The 18,845-nt window shown below is 41.1% G+C and overlaps 4 protein-coding genes across 5 annotated transcripts; 2 read left to right on the top strand and 2 right to left on the bottom strand.

Moving 5' to 3' along the window:
* The first annotated feature begins 28 nt into the window (after nucleotides 1–28).
* Nucleotides 29–7,520, top strand: LOC109132445 (putative splicing factor 3A subunit 1). The gene is made up of 3 exons (XM_087509954.1): nucleotides 29–179; nucleotides 313–1,412; nucleotides 6,967–7,520. Exons 2-3 carry the CDS (start codon nucleotides 327–329, stop codon nucleotides 7,111–7,113), a joined length of 1,233 nt encoding a protein of 410 aa, XP_087366080.1. The 5' UTR covers nucleotides 29–179; nucleotides 313–326; the 3' UTR covers nucleotides 7,114–7,520.
* Nucleotides 5,423–6,655, bottom strand: LOC147945461 (uncharacterized). Its single transcript, XM_087511324.1, has one exon. It carries the CDS (start codon nucleotides 6,653–6,655, stop codon nucleotides 5,423–5,425), a length of 1,233 nt encoding a protein of 410 aa, XP_087367450.1.
* Nucleotides 7,521–7,650: 130 nt separating the features above from the next.
* LOC104779938 (plastoglobule-localized metallopeptidase 48, chloroplastic) lies at nucleotides 7,651–10,150 on the bottom strand. Of its 2 annotated transcripts, none has more exons than XM_010504371.3 (9): nucleotides 9,642–10,150; nucleotides 9,482–9,539; nucleotides 9,304–9,371; nucleotides 9,047–9,226; nucleotides 8,791–8,887; nucleotides 8,547–8,656; nucleotides 8,306–8,439; nucleotides 8,015–8,203; nucleotides 7,651–7,923 (listed from the first exon to the last, which is right to left on the bottom strand). In XM_010504371.3, exons 1-8 carry the CDS (start codon nucleotides 9,891–9,893, stop codon nucleotides 8,068–8,070), a joined length of 1,035 nt encoding a protein of 344 aa, XP_010502673.1. In that variant the 5' UTR covers nucleotides 9,894–10,150; the 3' UTR covers nucleotides 7,651–7,923; nucleotides 8,015–8,067. The 2 variants fall into 2 exon arrangements, with proteins under 2 accessions (XP_010502673.1, XP_087366078.1); XM_087509952.1 differs by having other exon boundaries at nucleotides 8,547–8,708; nucleotides 9,642–10,088.
* Nucleotides 10,151–12,568: 2,418 nt separating this feature from the next.
* LOC147945460 (uncharacterized) lies at nucleotides 12,569–15,573 on the top strand. Its single transcript, XM_087509262.1, has 3 exons — nucleotides 12,569–12,580; nucleotides 12,675–15,368; nucleotides 15,481–15,573. The coding sequence occupies exons 1-3, from the start codon at nucleotides 12,569–12,571 to the stop codon at nucleotides 15,571–15,573; spliced, it is 2,799 nt and encodes a 932-aa protein (XP_087365388.1).
* The last annotated feature ends 3,272 nt before the right edge of the window (nucleotides 15,574–18,845 follow it).

The raw sequence follows: 18,845 nt of genomic DNA, 5'->3' as shown, positions 1-18,845 counted from the left end.
TAGGGCATAAAGCGAAACTTCATCGTTTAGGGTTATTAATTTATTCTCAGACGGCTCTTCATTGGTTCTCCTAGCTTGTTGGTTGTTGTGTCGATTTCTCCGCCTCCAAGTCTGTTCGTTCTTCCTTGTCCGCTTCTGCACGACGGTTATCGCGGCGGGGCTGTGTCTTACCGACTGAGGTATCGGTGTTTTCTTATCTCTCTCTCCAAAAAGGCCTGATTAAGTAGTCCTTGGATTTCTATGTTCCTTTTACATATATTTAGGTCAAAACAGAGTTTAATGTTTTTTTATATCTTGTGTGTGGTTTTGTAGGAAAACAAATTAATATGACAAGTTCGACGCAGAATGATTTGCAAAACAAGTCAAGTAAAGCTCTTGTCAAGAAGATGGCACGTTTCTTTGCCAAAAACGGGATGAAGTACGAGAAGAGGTATGCGAACTACAATGCAAGATTCAACTTTCTGAGGAGCCCAGAAGATCCCTTTCACGGATATTACAAGCAGAAGCTTAGTGAATACCTTGCTCAGATACAAGAAACTGGAACTATTGTTGATGATTCTGGTGATGATGATGATGTAGCAACTAATACTAGTAGTACCCAAGTCGTTGTTGAGCCACCTCCCGGTATCACCAGAAACAACATCGAGTCGACGGCGCGTTACATTTCCAAAATGGGTTCGTTCGTTGAGAGCATGATGATGCAATCTTACGTAAAGGATGCAAGTTACAGCTTTCTGTGGATGTGTGATCCCTTTCACTCGTTTTACAAGCAGAAGCTTGCCGAGTACCGTTCTCAGAATCAACAAGACGGAGCTAATCCGTATGATGCTGCTGCTGCTGGTGCTGCTGCTGGTGCTGCTGCTTACCAGAGGATGCTTACCGATCAATCTCACCGCCGTCTCGATTACCCTGAACCCACTGATCTGCCAATTAGTATAGAGTTTAGTCTCCTTAAGGGGATGAATGGCAATGAGTTTAGAACTATGAAGCTCACAGCGCAGTTTGGCGCTTGGTTTGGTAACGATTTCTGGCTGGGGTTCAAGAACAGAGCTGGTTTTGAGTTTACGAACCCAACTCATAGCAGGTTCCCACGTTTCAGTCGGTTTGTTCTGGAGTATTCGCGAGTATTCATTCCCCCCAAAGGTTTGAAAGAAAAGGTGAGCAAGAATGACGCGTATTTGGCGGCCATTCATGATGGCTTCTTCCGTCTTATTCAGTCTGATGATCTCCAAGAGATGGAATGGCAACTTGGAAAGGTCAAGTCTATGATTGCTTGGCATGCTTCTCTCGACCAAGATTTTGATTTTTCTAATTACAACAAGGAAAAGCAAGAGCAGCTGAGACAAAAGAGACAAAAGTTTGACAAGCCTGCAGGCCTTGTTCCAGAAGACCAGTTTCTTGCTCAACACCCGGTAGTGTTTTCTTCTTCTTGCTCTTTACATGTCTTCTTTTTCCCTTTTTTTTTTGAAAACTGTAAATTTTCATTAAACATAAAGTTTACTGAAGCTACAACATCCTTATATCGTAATCATCCCTTGCCTCAAAAAAATAAAAAACAAGGAAGGAGAACAGTGGTAACTATAATGGAAATCCTACGCATATTTAAGCCAAACAAGAAGAAGGTTTTTGAAATTTTTCCTCTTTTGCTTAGCTAAGATAGCATCCCTGATTTGTCTGTCCAGCCCCTTGAAGATAGTCCGAGCATCTAAGGAGGTGTTGATGTGGTACCTGTTGTTACGCTCCATCCAAATGGCATAGAGGGTAGCTTGTGCTGCGAGTCTACGGAGGTGTCTTGGTGCGGTTTTGTCTTTTAAATCGAGCCAAGCCGAGAACGCATCTCATGTGTGGAAGGAGAAGGGCCTTATAACTGAGCCTTCTTGTTACTATCATCCATATGTTTTCACTGACGCCACAACGTAGAAAGATATGGTCACGGGTTTCCTGCATCAATCCACAGATACAACAGTTGGGGTCTACTTGTAGTCCCCAGGACATCAACCTTGATCTTGTTAGTAGTCTATCAAGTTGGATTAGCCAGAAGATGAAAGCATGTCTTGGGATCGCGCCTTTAAACCACACCTGATTGGTCGCAACACTTCCCACATTTTGGTGGTAGAGAACTCTGAGAGATCCTCTGCGCCTATCCGCGAGGAGAAAGAGTCTTGATCAGTGGCAAGAAACGGAGAAGTAACTGTGGTCAGGTAGATTTGAAGAGCCTCTGCTTGATATGATCTTGCAGGTCTGAGAGACCAACCCGTTGGGGAGGCTGCCTGCACCGGTTTGTGATGGTCCCGTTCTGCCAAAGAAATCAATAAGTGGACCAAATGGGGACCAATTATCGTACCAGAAGCTGATTTGGGAACCATTTCCCAAGTGTGATATGAGGAAAGTTCGTGCAATGTGACGGAGGTTGAGCATGGCCTTCCATGTTCCTGAACGTTGATGGTCGCTCTCTAGTCCCCAGAAGCTTCCATCTTTTATTTTATTGTTGCGGAGCCAGAGAGCCCACAGTGAGTCACTTGCATTGAACAGTCTCCATATAAGCTTGAGGCATATCATTTTGTTCCATTGGGATAGACAACGTAGCCCCAGTCCCCCTTCAGCTTTAGGAAGACAGAGATGCCTCCATGCGACCTTAACAGAGCCTCTCTTGTTGATATCACCTGACCAAAGGAAATTCATGCATAGGTTTTCGATTTTCTTGATGCAGCCTTTTGGCAAGATGAATGCTGACATCCAAAAGTTGATAGTTCCATAAATCACAAATGAGATTAATTGAAGTCGACCTGCGTATGAAAGAGCACAGGAGGACCATGAGGAGAACCGCTTGGAGAGATTGTCAAGGAGGGGTCTGTATTCTGCCAGTCGAAGCTTCCAGTGCATTAGAGGTAGACCGAAATATCTTACTGGAAGTGAACCAATGTTGAAGCCAATAGAAGCCATCCGGTCGGTTTCAACTTGGTTCACTCCTGCCAAGAAAAGATCAGTCTTGCTCGTGTTCATTGTTAGGCCAGAGATACGGGAGAATTCCTGGAGAACCGCTGCTATATTGGTGAGAGAGTTAACCTGACCATCGAAGAACACCATGATGTCGTCTCCAAAGGCCAGATGGGTGACTTGGGGGCTTTGAGCGTGTGGGTGGAAGCCAATAGAGTTAGAATTGTAGCTTTTCTTCAGCAGTTGCGAGAGCCCTTCCATTGCCAAGACAAACAAGTATGGCGACAGGGGATCCCCTTGCCTCAAGCCCTTTGCACCTCGAAACAGACCACAAAATTCACCATTTACGCAAGCTGAGAAGTTGGTTGTGGTTATACACTGCTTGATCAAAGAGATGAAGTGAGCAGGAAAGTCCATTACTTTAAGAATACCAATGATGTATCCCCAATGAACCGAGTCAAAACCCTTAGTGAGGTCGATCTTGAGCATGCCTCTCGATGAGAAGTTCTTAAGTTTATATCCTTGGACAAGCTCAATAGCCAACAAAACATTTTCCACCAGAAGTCGTCCCGGAATAAATGCGGATTGATCATTGGAGATCATATCCGGGAGGATTTGCTTCAGCGTGTTGGCCAAGATTTTCGACACAATCTTGTAGAGGGTGTTACAGCAGGCGATAGGACGGAACTCTGTGACCCGTTAAGCATTTGGCACTTTGGGAATGAGAGTGATGATCGTGGCATTCCATTGCTTAAGCATTTTCCCATTGCTAAAGAACTCCAATACTGCTTCTACTACAGACTGGCCAACAGTTTCCCAATGCGCTGTGAAGAACTCGACACAATATCCATCAGGCCAAGGGGCTTTATTTTTTGGCAGCGAGAACACAACTTGTTTGATCTCCAATGGAGTGACAGGATTGTTGAGGATGTCCACTGCAGATTGAGAGCATCGTTGTGGTACCAACTCCACTAGATCAGACAAAGATGTATTGAAAGATTGGTTCTGTTCACCAAGAAGCCGCTTGTAGAAGTCCACCACCATTGTCTGATTGCCCTGAGTAGAATCCACCACCTGATCATTATTATCCAGAAGGAAGATAATTTCATTGAAACCTTGTCTCGTGATAATAGCACGGTGGAAAAATCTTGAGTTTTTGTCACCATCCTCAAGCCAGCAAATACGTGATTTTTGTCTAAGATAGGACTCCTCTGCTGTAGCAAGTAGACACCATTCACTGTGTGCTTCTTTCTCCTCCATGATCGCGTGAGATGATGGATTGCTGAGGAGTTCTTGTTGACATTTAAGCAGATTATCATACGCCACTTGAACCCGCTTCTCAATGCCAGAGTAGTTCTCTTTGCTGAATTCCCTTATCACCGATTTGAGCTCTTTAAGACGTTTGGAAATTCTGAACATTTTGGTCCCATCAAAGGAGAGAGCATTCCACCATAATTTGATAAGAGGGCCGAAGTCTGGATGCTGGTTGAGCAGAGTCAAGAATTTGAATGGTTATTTCCTTTTGGGTTTCTCGGTGTCTAGAAACAAGCAGCATGGACAGTGGTCCGAGAAAGCAGGTTCTCCAAAGACAGCAAGAGAGGAGAGGAAAGCCGAAGCCCACTCATCATTGACTACGATACGGTCCAACTTTTTAGCTACAAGCCCACTGGTGTGCTTGTTTGTCCACGTGAAAGTATTGCCACAGTAGGGAAGATCTGCAAGCGATGAGTTGGTGAGACACTGGTTTAGGTCTCGCATACCACTAGGGAATGAGTTCACGTCCTGCACAGAGTGCTCATGAGGCAGGAGTATTTGGTTGAAATCCCCAAGTACCGTCCAAGGGAGACTTGAGAATGATGAATCAGCTGCCATGTCAATGATCTCGGCCCATAATTCTTTCCTAGCAGAGCTGCAGGTCGAGGAGGCGTAGACCATGGAAACCACTAATTGCTGAGAGACAAAAGGTAATTTTACGAGGCAAGTGATCATCTGCAAGGATTTACTAACGATGGAAACCTGAACCGAAGGATGCCAAACAATCCAGATTTTGCCAAGGTCCGAGAACTCATAGTTATTAGCAAAATGCCATCCAGGAAAAACACGGGATACTATAGCGTGTGATTTCACCGGATTAACGCGGGTCTGTATAACACCACCAAAAATTGGTTGGTTTTTCCTCAACCATTTCCGAAAACTTCTCCGCTTTACTGGGTCATTAAACCCTCTTACATTCCAACAAAAAATATCCATAAAGGATATGGGGTTTTAGAGGTTTAAGGGACCTCCAGCCCGAGCCTTACGCAGTTGTTGCCTCTGCATCCTCTTGGAGACCACCTTCAAAAATCGATCTGACTCGGCTTCTGGATTGTCATCCTCACCTGAGAGGCTATCTGAGCTAGTATCTGAGTGTTCCACTGCGCCTTCAGCGGAATGTGGAGGTGAGTGAGAGAAGAGGTTGTCCATAAGATCAAGGCAGAGTTTACCATCATCGAATCCCATCGTACAAGTGTGAGAGGAATTGGAAGGTATAGAAGAGCTCACTAGTCTGCGAATTGGGGACTGCCATTACTTGACGTGCCAAGCTTTGAGTGGGAACCACTGATTTGTTAACTGGCTTCCAGACTTGAGTAGATGACTGTGGCTTGGTGGGGCCTATAATAGGCAACTGGCTAGCGATCAGCTGTTTTCCTTGAGCTTTGTCTTTTTTAGCCCGAGGGCACTCAACAGTGGGATGCTTAGCGGAGCCACAGGCCGAACATGTAACTGGAGCTTTAGAGCAACGTGAAACCGTGTGTCCCACTTGTTTGCAATGGCTACAAAGTGATGGCAACCAGGGGCTAGATACTTGGATGCGCTTGATTAGGCCCGATTCAAATCTTGCATTGACCGCCTCTGGGAGAGGTTTCCGTGGGTCTATGACTGTGTACACCTTTGCTACCTCTACATTAATTAGCTTCTCAGTGTGCGGATGGAGGCAGACTGGGTGACCAACCAACCCTGCGATATGCTCCAGACCTTCACGGTTGAAGAACTGTAGGGGAACGCCGACAAACTCCAGCCATATTGGGACCATAGAGAGTTCAGGTTTCGAAAGTTGGACCTCGGAGGACCATTTGGCTACAAACATGGACTGCCCATCAATTTGCCAAAGGCATTGGCTCAGGATTCGTCTCCTAGCATTCGGACAAGGAACTCTGAAAAGGAAGGAGTTACCTTCCATCTTCGATACCGTGATGTCTTTCTTTTGCCGACTCCAGATCCCGTTGACAATTGCCTGGACGACACCCCGTGAAGGCGAATCCTCATAGAACTGGCCTAAAATGAAGCTGTCCCACGCCTTTTTGTTCTTTTCGATCACGGAGTTGGGAATGGTCACACAAGCCTCACCGGAGTCTAGAGTGAAAGGGGTTCCCTTCTTTTCGAGTTTAACCAAAGATCCAACAACCAGGTTCCTCCAAGGAGCATCCGGAGTCTTGAGCCTATCGTCAGCTTTTTGGGGAACAACAGTGTTCGCCATTGCGGGGGAAAAAGGGGGCGCATCCCCGACAGTGCTCTCCACTGATTTACCAGGTAATTGTGCCAGGGTGTTGGCAACATTAGCCGGATCTGTTGAATTAAGGTTTCCGATTTCAGCCGCCGCCACCTCAGGGGGAGCTAGACTGCTTACATCGGAGGATTTGGTTTGGTTAGCCAAGGTCTGAGGAACCTCATGTAACATCCCAGAAGTATTTGGTAGCGGCGAAGGACCAGCTGAAATCGAAATAACAGGCGGTGAGGATGGGGTTTCTTTAGGTGGTGGAGGGGCGACACCAGTGGGGTGACCGCGAGGAGGTGTTTTCTTGGGCTTCTTTTTGGCCAAGATGGCCGGAGGGAGCCGACGCCGAGATCGGCAAAGATGAAGGGAGAAGGAAAGGGATCGCGTTTTTGCCTTGGGAGATCTAGGGAGGAGCGCGTGGGACGGTTTTTTACTCAATAGTTCATAACGTCTGAAGTTATTAGTGTCTAATAGTTGTACATTTATTTTTGCAGGGTTGGTGTACAATCATGGTTAAACTTGCCAATATTGATGGTTGTAACCTAGTTGTCATTGAGAAAACAGTGCAGTCTTTATCCGAAAGCGTGGCGAGTTTCAAGGAGAAAATAGCTGAGAAGGTCCGAATCCCACCAGAGAAATAGATGTTATTCAGTAAAGCCGGGTTGTTACTGGAGAACAACAGGTCACTTGCACATTACAATGTAGGAGCAGGAGAAACCCTAACTCTGTCCTTGTGTCGGTGTGGGTTCTATAAGAACAAGCCTTGTACTGGTGGCCCTTGTCGATGCTGGGATAGGCTCGCCGAAGCATTAGTGGAGAGGGAGGCACATGCTCGCCAGCAATTACATTTAGAGCCTCTTAATCCTAGTTTAATTTGATGTTTTGGCTCTGTAAAAGACGTCTTTAATTAATTTATGTGTGATACTTAAAGTTTAGCTTCTCCTCTATGTAATAATAAGCTACTTAACTAAATTATCTCGACTTTGATTGGTTTCTCTTTTATATTCTATGCAACTACTACTATCAAGGTTTTAACAATTTGAGAAGACTCCGCAAGTTCAAGTAGCTGTCGATAACTTACCAAATCTAGTTTAGTTCACCATCTTGATTTACTGTGATGCATAAATGAAGGATAAAACTGGTTGAGCAATGTCATGCAAAGACCGAGGACGGAAGAATTTGATGAACACATTAAAGATTGTATTAAAATGGAAAAACCAGTTTGGTAGCTAAAGCCTCTAAGACTGAGATAGGTGAGTTATACAAACAACTATTTATCTTTGTGCTAAGGCCCTTTTGTTTTTCTGGAATATACATTTGCGTTTATCTATCACACAAGTTATAAGATATACAACAATGCCACTATACAAATACAAGAGTTTTACAGTACCTATTTAGACCCAAGAGTCCCCAGTCTCTAGTTTCTTTTTTTTGCTCCTTCCGTATTGTTCCTGTCCAAGAATTAAAATAGAAACCATAAAACGACTAGCCAAAGCAAAAACTCAGGGTTCATATACAAAAGCGCGCTTATATGAAACTTACCTATACATGTTTGCTTTGTTTTTTCTTTTCCATTCAAAAATTTAGCAACATCACTAAACCTTGTGCACTGTGCTTATTCGATTTGCTCGTTTCAAGAGACTTCTGTACTCGAGACTCCTAGACCATTCATCAATCTCACGTGCACGGAGAACTGGTAATGGATGTGACAGTTGACTAGTCTGAGCATTTCTGTAGAAAGTAAAATATGCAAACAAACAACTAGTGAATCTGAAGGAAGAATAATCTAATTTTTCGCAATCACTTTTGTACATAGTTTTAATTGTCTCTCACCTTATGTACCATCCCAAGGGGCTTGAAGAAGCTTTGTCATATGAACGGGCTTGTTCTAGAAATGCGTCCACATTTAGCTGATCAGCGATTGATGGACATCCTCCAGCTAACTTCATCAGAACGGATACAACAACCTCTTGGATGTGCCATGAGAGAAATTATAAGAAACATCACTAGGTATTTTACATATAACTTGAAACATTCTTATTTGTTTTCTTCTTTGGTTTTTTAGAATTGGTACCTTTGGATCTTGGGCGACAAGAAGTGCTGCACGATCACAAGTCAGCTCTGCTGAACGGAGCCAACGAAGTAACTGCTCTTCCAAGGTTCGAGCTATCGTTTGCCCAAAAGCTACAAACAAGAGAATTCAACTAAGCAACCATAACGTTCTTAACAAACATGCCTGCTGCAAACTGAAATATCTGTGAGTTCCTTTTACTCGGTTAACATAGTTGCAAATGTAGAAGAGTTGTGTTACCACCTACCAGGAACTGTATAAGCCCCAAGAGTAAGAATATTTGCAAATGTAAGCCACACGCCGTGATCACACTTCAGATGGCCTAGTTCATGGGCCAAGACAGCCTAGTATTTAAAGTAAAACTGTCAGATTTTGGTACAATTAACTGATAATGTGACACTAAAGCTCTGTTTTGTCAATATCTAGTGTCTACGGTTAGGTTCAAAACTGTGGTTCCCAATCAAAAAGCATAGAACTTGTAAACAAGAAAAAAGAGTAGGAACCTGTAGCTCCTCGCGTGTCAGAAGCTCGATCAAGCTGGTATGGACGACAATAAACGGCTTCTTACCACTTATTGCCAGTGTATACGCATTAGGAACAGGACTTTGTCGGACATAGAGATCAGGAGCCTCTATGTTCAAAATCTCAGCAGCCTCGACCAACAAACCGTGAAGATCAGAGAGCTGAGACATCAAAACGTTAAGTTGATACACGAATATATAAACATCACAAGACACTGATCCACACACAACCTACTAACCTGATTCTTGGAAACAAGAACAGAAGTCCCAATGTTCTCAAGAAGCATAATCTGTTCAGTCATTGATCCTACAACATTCCCAGAGTCAAATAAAATCAAAAATCATCTCATCATCAAACCCTTTTATGCCAAGTAACAAGAAAGAAGGAGCCACTTGTGACAAAAAAAAAAAAATCACCTAAAAGAGCTTTGCCGAACTCGTTCAACCCAGGTATAGCCCTTAGTAACAACGTGTTCTGCAAAACAAATGACACACAAGAGATTCGTATCACATTCACATCATCATCAAAGATTGATATCAACGAATCACAATTCTAAAGTTTCCACTTTTAAAGGACCTGCTTATCGAGAGGATGCCTGAAATCATCAGCATCGAGATCTTTGAACAAGAGAGGAGGCACAGTTCTGCAAACCGGAACCCTAACCCTAAATCTTCCAACTTTCACCGCACGGGAACCAGTAAAGCTCACTGAACGGCGACCAGAGCTAAATCCCACCTTCTTGGATGGTCTATATCCTAAACGACGAGACAATTCGCCGCTCTGGTTGTTACAGAGGAACAAGACCGGAGCTGACACTGAAACCGCCATGAGAGAAAGAGAGGTGCGTAAGTTAACAGTTTGGGGTGCTATTCTACGCCGGTGAGGAAGAGAGGAGGATAGGAATAATAACAATATAAGTTTTGCGGTTGCGTTTCGGAGACGAAAAGCGTTTGCCGTCCACAACCGTAGTTTTAATGGCTGAGCATTTGACGCGCCTTCGTTGACCGTAGCTTTTTTGAGTTTTTCTCTACATCCTTCTCATACGGCGTCACTTTTGTTTTCACGTTTTTTCACTCCTGGGCCCTAATTTAATGGGCTTTACGTATAGTATATATAAATATTTAATTTTGCATAAAATTCTCGAAAATAGAAGGACCATAAAAAAGTCTGAACTAAATCCAAAAAAATAAAACGGGAAAAATCAATAGTGTATATACGTGCAAATTATATTGACCAAGTTTACTTGAGTTAAGATTTTTTACTGATACAGAAATCTCCACATTTTTTAAGTATATGAGATGGTATTCGTATTGACAAACAAGAATCAGTTGTTGATCAAATGAATGATGATGCAAAATGCTTTTATTAAAATCTATATATATATATATATATATATTAAATAAAAAAAATTAAGAGCTGGTAAAAATGGTGAATTGAAAAAGAAAGTGAATAGAGATAAATGAGCTAGTGGTACAAATGTTGATCTCCTCCTCCATATTTTCAATTATTATTACACTGGTTAATTATATATTTATATGCATGTTCTGCTTGTCAAAAGTGGCAAAGCCCTAATCAATGAAGATCACTTGTGAACCAAACTAACATTAAAAATGTCAAATATCTTACTAGTTGAAATTTAGTATCTTAAAGAAGGTCGTAAATTTTGGACTAGAACTGTATAAACTGTAAAATGAGATTATCAAATTTTATCAACCCATTAGTTTACTCATTTGGATATGGACATATTTTGTGCATCTTATCATGAAAAATGATCCAAGAACACCCATTTTAAGAGAAACCACTCTTTGACTCTTTTTATATATGCTAAAGTAAAACAACATGCATTAAAGATTCAAATTTATTCACGACAGAAGAGAAGCAACTAAGACTTAAAATGGAACAAAGTCACATAAAACACGAAGCAAAACACATTTATTGGAAACACTAGCTAGACACCAGAAGAAAACACACACATCCCCAAACATTATCTTTTAATTAGGAGGAAACACTCCAAATTGCTCCAGTGCAAAACAGATTATGTTACTCGTTATCGTCCTCTTTTTGGATTCGGATATCTCAACGCCATGTATGGTTGGCGCAATATCTGAGACGAACTTCTCCACATCAGTTTCAGTTGTCCCTCCTTTGTAGAAAGTGTCGTCGAGACACTTGTCCCTTGCAGAATTGTAGCTCTTGTAATAAATGTAAAGCTCCGGGTCTTCTGCTGGAGTGATTGGATTATTTGTCTAGAAAGGAAGCATTTCTAGACATTACATATATATATATGTTTTGACTTTGGTACAATATTATTTGAGACCTTGTAGCCCTAGTAGACTTGATTCCAATTGGGACGAACATCAATAGTTTAATATAAATTACAAGCTGCTTCTTTGTTAAGAGAAAATCAAAACTAAACTGAACTAGTACTCATTAAAAAAAAACAATAGCCAATTTAGGCCATATGTATTAGGGGACACCTTGGGTGTTCTAAATCTTTTTAAAATCCAAAATATAGAGAATAGTGGGTGAAAAACATGTTGTTGGTTCTTGATGTAGAACTGATTTTGGGCCAGTTTTTGGGTGACGTGGCAACTCGTGAATGGATACAATTTTTTGCAAATGAAAAAACATTTATTTGTTTGGAGGAAGTTTTGTTTGTTTTTATTTATTTATATCTTTAATGTTTTTTTTGTTTCATAAAAATTTGGTATTGTATTTTGAATTTTAGTATAGGTTTTTTAAGTTTGCAATTTAAATGTTATTTTTTAAAGTTTTTAAAATTGTAGTATGTTTGTTTGTTTTTTTTGATTTATATCTTTAATGTTTTTTTGTTTCATAAAAATTTGGTATTATATTTTGAATTTTAGTATAAGTTTTTTAAGTTTGCAATTTAAATGTTATTTTTTAAAATTGTAATATGTTTAAGATTATTATATTATTAAATCTTATGATCTTAAACATGTTCTTCCAATAACCAACTTTTTAATAAAAAAATCTAAACTAATGATCTTAAATTATTTTCATAATATTTTTACTTTAAGAACATACAAAAATGTTCTCCCAATGCAAATGGCTGCATTTAAGACAACAAGAATGGGAAGGGGTACATGTCAGCTTTAGTCAACTCTCAACTGAGACGATCGAGTACATTTCTAACATCAAACTTATCGTGACCCAAAAGAAAACATCCAATGTTACTAAAGGTGATCATCTATATACTTATAAATTAAGGGTGAATGTCACTCAAACCCACTTTGGGAGTGAGTTCTGTCACAAAAACACACTTTCCACTCATGCTATACTTTTCCAAGTTTTTTGCCTATGTGTCCACTTTCTTTTTACATTTTTGCCCTTACTAACAATTTACCTCTCTTCTTAAAAGTTACCTTACTTACCTATCTTTGTTCTCCACCGTTGGATGTATTCTCCTTGTTAGATTTGAAGATTGTTTGTGGATAGGAGACATAAGTTGAATGTAGGGTTTGTGTTCCCGTGAACGAAACATGGCTGCGCAGGTAGGGTTTACGTTGTGTGGATAGGGTCGTATTAATGCAACTCTGTTTGATGTTCGTGGATGGGTTTGATATCTTCCTTTGATTTGTGATGCAGGTTGAAGATCCGAGTTTTTGTGTGGTAATATCCGGTAGCTGGAGCTGTTCTGACGACGGCGTTTGGGGATTCAAAGTTGACAATAAACTTCTCTCTCGTGTTGTTCCACTGTCTTCGACCACAACGTTAGGAGAGTTAGAAGTTTCTGTCGTTGGTGAATTCGGATTGGTGGAGAAGAAGGCTAATCTGAGTTACTGCATACCAACGTTTATGGATTTGACGACGGGGGTGAGGACGCCTCCGGTGGTTGTGACAACGAATTTAGGACTTCAGTATTATATTCAGATGCTTAGTCAGAACTGTGGGTTGAATTTATTTGTAACATTTGAGGATGTTAAGAAGAGAGGAATAGGTAAGGACGCTGAGGTTTCCGATTGGGGAGAGGTTAGTCGGAAGAGACGTAGTTCGTGTTCTTCGTTTGGGCTTAGTAACAGCGGTAGTGAAGAAGGGTTTATAGGGGAAGCCTCAACAGCCGGTTTGAAGCCATTTTCTTTTGAAACAAGCCATGTCGATGAAGATTTTATCGCTGAGTTGGCAGAAATAGAGGGAAAGCTAAAGGGCAGTAAGGGTGTAGAAGATGGGGTTGGTCGTGGGATGACAAGTACCCAATTAGGTTGTGTTGAAAAAATTGACGGTTTGGAAGATAGTTTTGAAGATGTAGATGAAGAAGAAGAATCTGTTTTAGCCGATGTAGCTGTGAGCCCAAGGAGCTATGATAAAGAGTTTTGGGGGAATTTCATTGGCGATCAGTTTGGTCGGGTGAACGTGGTGGAGGTTATGTGTAACACAAATTCCTGTTTTGATCACACTGTCTTAGTTAACGGAGCTGTTCCTTTCAAAGAGGAGAATAAAGTGAGGACAACTGGTGGTCTGGAGCAGTTTGGCGAATTTGTTGATGTAACCACGTGGACAGGTGCTCGTGGTCAGGGAGTTTCAACTACACTGGATGGTCGCAGGCTAGAAGATATAGATGACGAGGAGTTTGAAATTCCTCCTCTGTTTGACGACACAGATTATGTTAGTTCTGAAATACCGGATTTTGATTATGAGGATGATGGGAAAGGTATCTATAAGGGTAAGGTTTTTGCCAATAAAAAGGATTGCCAGATAGCTTTAGCTATATACGCCATCAAGAACAGGTTTCATTTCACGCAGACAACGACCAAGAAAGAGTCGTTTGTAGTTAGTTGTTCTGGAGATAGGTGTGACTGGAGGGTACTAGCTTGTGAAATGAAAGAATCCGGGTACTATGTGATCAGGAAAGCTAATCTAGAACACACATGCCCCATAGAGACTAGGTCCAATTACCAAAAGAAAGCGACCTCCAAGGTGATTGCAGCAGTGTACAAGTCGAAGTTCAGTGATCCTACTAAAGGACCGGCACCTTTGGATCTCCAGCAGATGGTATTAGAAGAATTGAGGGTCGATGCGTCCTACCGCAAATGTCATAGGGCAAAGGGGAAGGCTTTGGAAGCAATATTTGGTCCTGATGATGAGTCTTACGAGGATCTTCCCTGTTATCTCCATGTTTTAAAAGAAGCGAATCCTAGTACTATAACCGATATTAAAACTGAAGTGGTTGAAGATGGTAGAGAAAGGTTTTTGTATATGTTTTTGGCTTTTGGGGCTTCCATAGAAGGTTTTAAGAATCTTATGAGTGTTATTGTTGTGGATGGGACTCATTTGAATGGGAAGTATAATGGAGTTCTTTTGACCGCTAGTGGACAAGATGCTAATTTCCAGGTGTTTCCGCTTGCTTTTGCTGTTGTGGACAGTGAGAACGAAGACTCATGGACTTGGTTTTTTGAGAAATTAGAACGAATCGTTGCTGATAGTAAGAGCCTGACCATAATTTCAGATAGGTGCCCGTCCATATACACCGCGAAGAAGAGGGTGTTTCCTTTGTCACATCATGGAGCTTGCATAGTACATCTAGCCCGGAATGTTAATGCGAAGTTTCATAGTAAAGGACTTGCAAAACTTGTGACAAAAGCAGCGTTTGCCTATAAGGTAACCGGTTACCTTGAAATCTACAGACAAATCAAAGCTAAAAACGCCAAATGTGCTGCTTTTCTGGATAAAATTGGAGCTGATCATTGGAGCAGGGCTTATTTTCAAGGGAACCGTTACAATTTGATGACATCCAACATTGCAGAGTCTTTAAACCATGTGTTAGGAAAGGGTAGATCCTGTCATATTATTGAACTACTTAAGTACATTCGTGCGATGTTAAGTAGGTGGTTTAGTGCGAGGCGCAAGAAAGCTGAGACGCATGTAGGGTTGGCTACGCCTGAGGTAGATAAACAGATGCAGAAGAGCGTGGTTGGTGTTTGTGGTAGCAAAGTAGGCAGTCTATCTAGTTGGAGTTATGAAGTGGTTGGTTTATTGAATGGAAAGCATCATGTTTTGCTTGATATGAAGCAGTGTTCTTGTAAGCAGTACGATAGGCTGAAAATACCATGCGGGCATGCATTGATAGCAGCAGATACGCACGGGATCCCTTATGGGACTTTGGTGGGTGACTGTTACAAGACCGAAACATGGAGAAGGACTTACGAAGGGATAATTAATCCTGAAATTGGTGATGCTGAAGTTCCTGTTGAAATAAAGAACCGTGTTTTATACCCTCCTAAGGCGCGACGTCCCGCTGAGCGTCCAAAGGAGAGTAAGATTCCTTCAATTGGTGAATTTCGTGTATGTGGGCTTAATTTGTGAGAAATTCTTTTTTAAAATGTGGAGTGTTGATATCCACATAAACATTTGAGTAACGTGCCACGTTTTTGTGGATATGTTATGTTGTTTGCAGAGTAATGGACTCGTGAAAACAAAAGTGAATCGTTGTGGTAGGTGCAAAGAGATTGGACACAATCAAACTAGTTGTTCGAACCCGTTGCCATGAGGATGAAGGTAGACAGCCTGGCGGTAGATTGGGAGAGCTTTTTTTTTTGGGTTATTCTTGGGGTGAAGCTATCCGGATTAGGAGCGGATAGTAGTCAATTGGAAGTGTCCAGATATGTTGTTTTTTGTGGATGTAATTGGGAACACTGATGCTTACATTGCTACCTTAGAAAATACATAAGGTATCCATTCCATCTTGTTTTAATGGATATGGTTTGATTTAGGGTAGTCTTTAACGCTTTTTTTTGGTGTACTCTATTGGATTGTAATCGAAAAGAAAGGTTAGTAACCACGTTGTTAGTTTGTTATGGTTTGATGTGTATTTAAAAGTAAAATATTATGAGGTTAGGATTTCAGAATCCACGGTTTAGTATCCATGTGGATTATATTATGCGGAAACGCAGACGTGATATAATCCATGTGGATATTAAAAATGTGGAGAATAACAGAGCATAATGCATGTGGATATTTAAACGTGTATATTATGTAGATCAAAATAGACATGTTAATGTATCCATATGGATTTATTAATGTGGATACTGTCATTAACATGATAGTTTGGTGTACATGATAGTCGGTTGTCATTTACTTTAATCTGTCATTCAGTTTTATGTTAAGATACATACTGTAAGGGTTAGCCGAACCAAAAAATAAGATTATTTAAGATTTGTATCCCTAACCAAAATAATAGCAAGTGGGATTGAAGTAGAAACGTTGTCGTATTCTAATACACCATAAATGAGTCCGAAACGTTGTATTGTTTCCATCCCCGATATTTCATTGTTTCGATTGAATCTGTCTGTGTGCATTCAATAGTCTTATGTGCCTGTTCGATCATGACCCCTATAAAACTCTTCTCATTGTCGACCGAAACTCCTGCAAGCAACCGTATCATTTCAAGAGTGCAGCGATGGCCGGAGAGGGTACAACAGCACGTCCTAAACGCTTCGCAGAGGAGCCAATCGCAGGAGCCAGTTCGAGCAAACGCCCCAAAAGGGATGATGATTTCGAATGGGAAGGGGAGGTTCTGGAGGCCATGCGAGCCGCACTGACTAAGACACGTGAGGTGACCGAGGCGGAGACTAAGGATCACTACTTGGCAATAATTCATATGATGGAGGAACATTTTAATAAAAAGGAAGAGAAAGCAGCCCTCCTTCATCAAGTGGAAACAATCGATGCAAAAATCCATCAACTTAATGAAATCCTGTCTCTAGAAATTGAAGATCTTGTGGGAAAGTTGCAGAGTCTTGAGGAGTTGCGAGAAGTGGCGGACGCCGATTACGCAGGGTGTTGGGTTCCTCCTCCAATCGATTTGTCGAAAGTTGAAGCGTAATTGAAAGTTTATTAGATTTATTTTTTTTGTTTTTTAGTTGTTTTTTTTTCTATTTTCGGACTCTGTAAACTACGTTCTTTCTCCCAACCTCCGCACTATTTCTAACCTTGTTCTACGTTTTTAATTTTTCTATATTCCATTTTATTCTCAATCGTTAAAGTCAAGGTGAAGTTTACGGTTTGGATACTATAAGAATCGTATACAAGTGTACACGTTTAAATTATAACTCTGAGAAACGTATCCATGTGGACACGAATATATGTTAATTAGGGCTCTCCACAACAGATGCAAATTATTGGGATATCTGTAGACACGTAATTAAGGTTTAATTATTCCGGTGGATATTTAAATGTGGATAACAGTAAATAATAATCCATGTGGATATTAAAACGTTTGTCGAGTAAGCGAAGGTGCCTTCTATTTGGATACCGGGTCAACAATTCTAGATTTTAAAATCAATAATGATAGAAGAGAATTATTTGCAAGTAACGATTGGTGTCAGATTAGGGGAGTTTCAAAATTTGACGCTTAGCGGCGGAAAGGATGAGGACATGCCGGTTCATCTGTGAATTGATGCGTGCTAGTGTTTGGTCGTGCACAACAGGGGCATCTAGACATTTAGAAAAGAAGCAGAATTATTTTGAGTGTCGCATTGACCACCCCAAAAGATCTTTCGACTTATCTATTTGGACCCTAGAGAGACATTCCTGGGAATAAACAGCTTTCAAACCTTGTTTTCCAGAGAGTAGCAAGTTCTTCAAGGCCTCCACACAATCTTCACCCAGAATTGAATGTACTTTGTCTAGTAAGTCGGTGGGCATGTGAAAGTCTCAAATTGGACTCGACCTTGTTGTTTTGTTTAGCTAATAATTACGTTTACTTAAGACTTGTTGATTGTATCCACATAGCCTATAACCACATGGTCAACTGTCAACCCCATGTGGTCTGTCGTTTTGGAGATATGGGTTGTATACAGCAACCGTTGTACGCTAATTTTTTTAGGCAGTTTACTAGTAGGTATTCAATCAATTTAGATAATATAGTGTTGTTCCTTTGTTAATTACTATGCACGTATTTATTAGCTACATGTACCTAATATAATGAATGTTTTGAACACATGGATACTTTGTTGTGGATTCTGATGTTTAGGCAAGTATATAGGGAACCATGAAAAATATATCCATGTGGTTAATAAATAGTGGATAGTAATGTCGCCCCAATGTACATCGGTTACGGTTTTTTCAGTAGGAAGTAGTTTAAGTAATCATTATCGATGTGGATTCGGTTGAATTAGGAGTATCAGCTTTATAAGGAGCAGGTGAGGTCTCGCAAACAGAGCACAAAGAAAAGGAGAACATGGATCCAACATACTACACCGCCGAGGAGGCTGCTAAACGTTTGATTAGCCGTAGACAAAACCCAGGCCCTGTCGGTGCTTTGACAATGAATTGTGACCAGAAAAATGAAGAGGAGTCAATCAGCGATGCTATTGAGAAACTAAAGTTACAGGTTCGTTTTCTTACATATACTGTTATAGATCTCGGAACCAATATGTTATGTGTGACCCTTTTCTTTGGATTTTTTTGTAGCTAACTCCGCGAAGAGATCTTCACATCCCAGCCCCTATACTTGCCAAAATCGTGAGTTTGGTATCTGATGATGGCCCGATGGCGCTGAAAAACTGGATACTTGCTGGTCGCGAGGGAATAGTAGCTGTTTTTTCCACAGAGACGCTTTCGTCGGTAAAGTTGAATCGAGATCCATTGTTTGTGACATGGTCTAGGCCTTCGCATGTCTTCTATGGTTTCTTTGTAAGGTGTCTAAACCAGAAGAATCCGTATGCTTTGTATGTGAGAAGCTTGTTCTTAGCGTTTCAATGTCTTCAATTGAATGAGGCAATTGAATTGGTCGGTACGGTGAAGAGTCTGTACCCAGTG

Source organism: Camelina sativa, chromosome 4 (genome assembly GCF_030686135.1).
Source record: "Camelina sativa cultivar CO46 ecotype springtype chromosome 4, ASM3068613v1".
Lineage (NCBI taxonomy): Eukaryota > Viridiplantae > Streptophyta > Magnoliopsida > Brassicales > Brassicaceae > Camelina > Camelina sativa.
The sequence above is the reverse complement of the archived record's forward strand: the minus strand, read 5'-3'. Positions and strand labels throughout refer to the sequence as shown.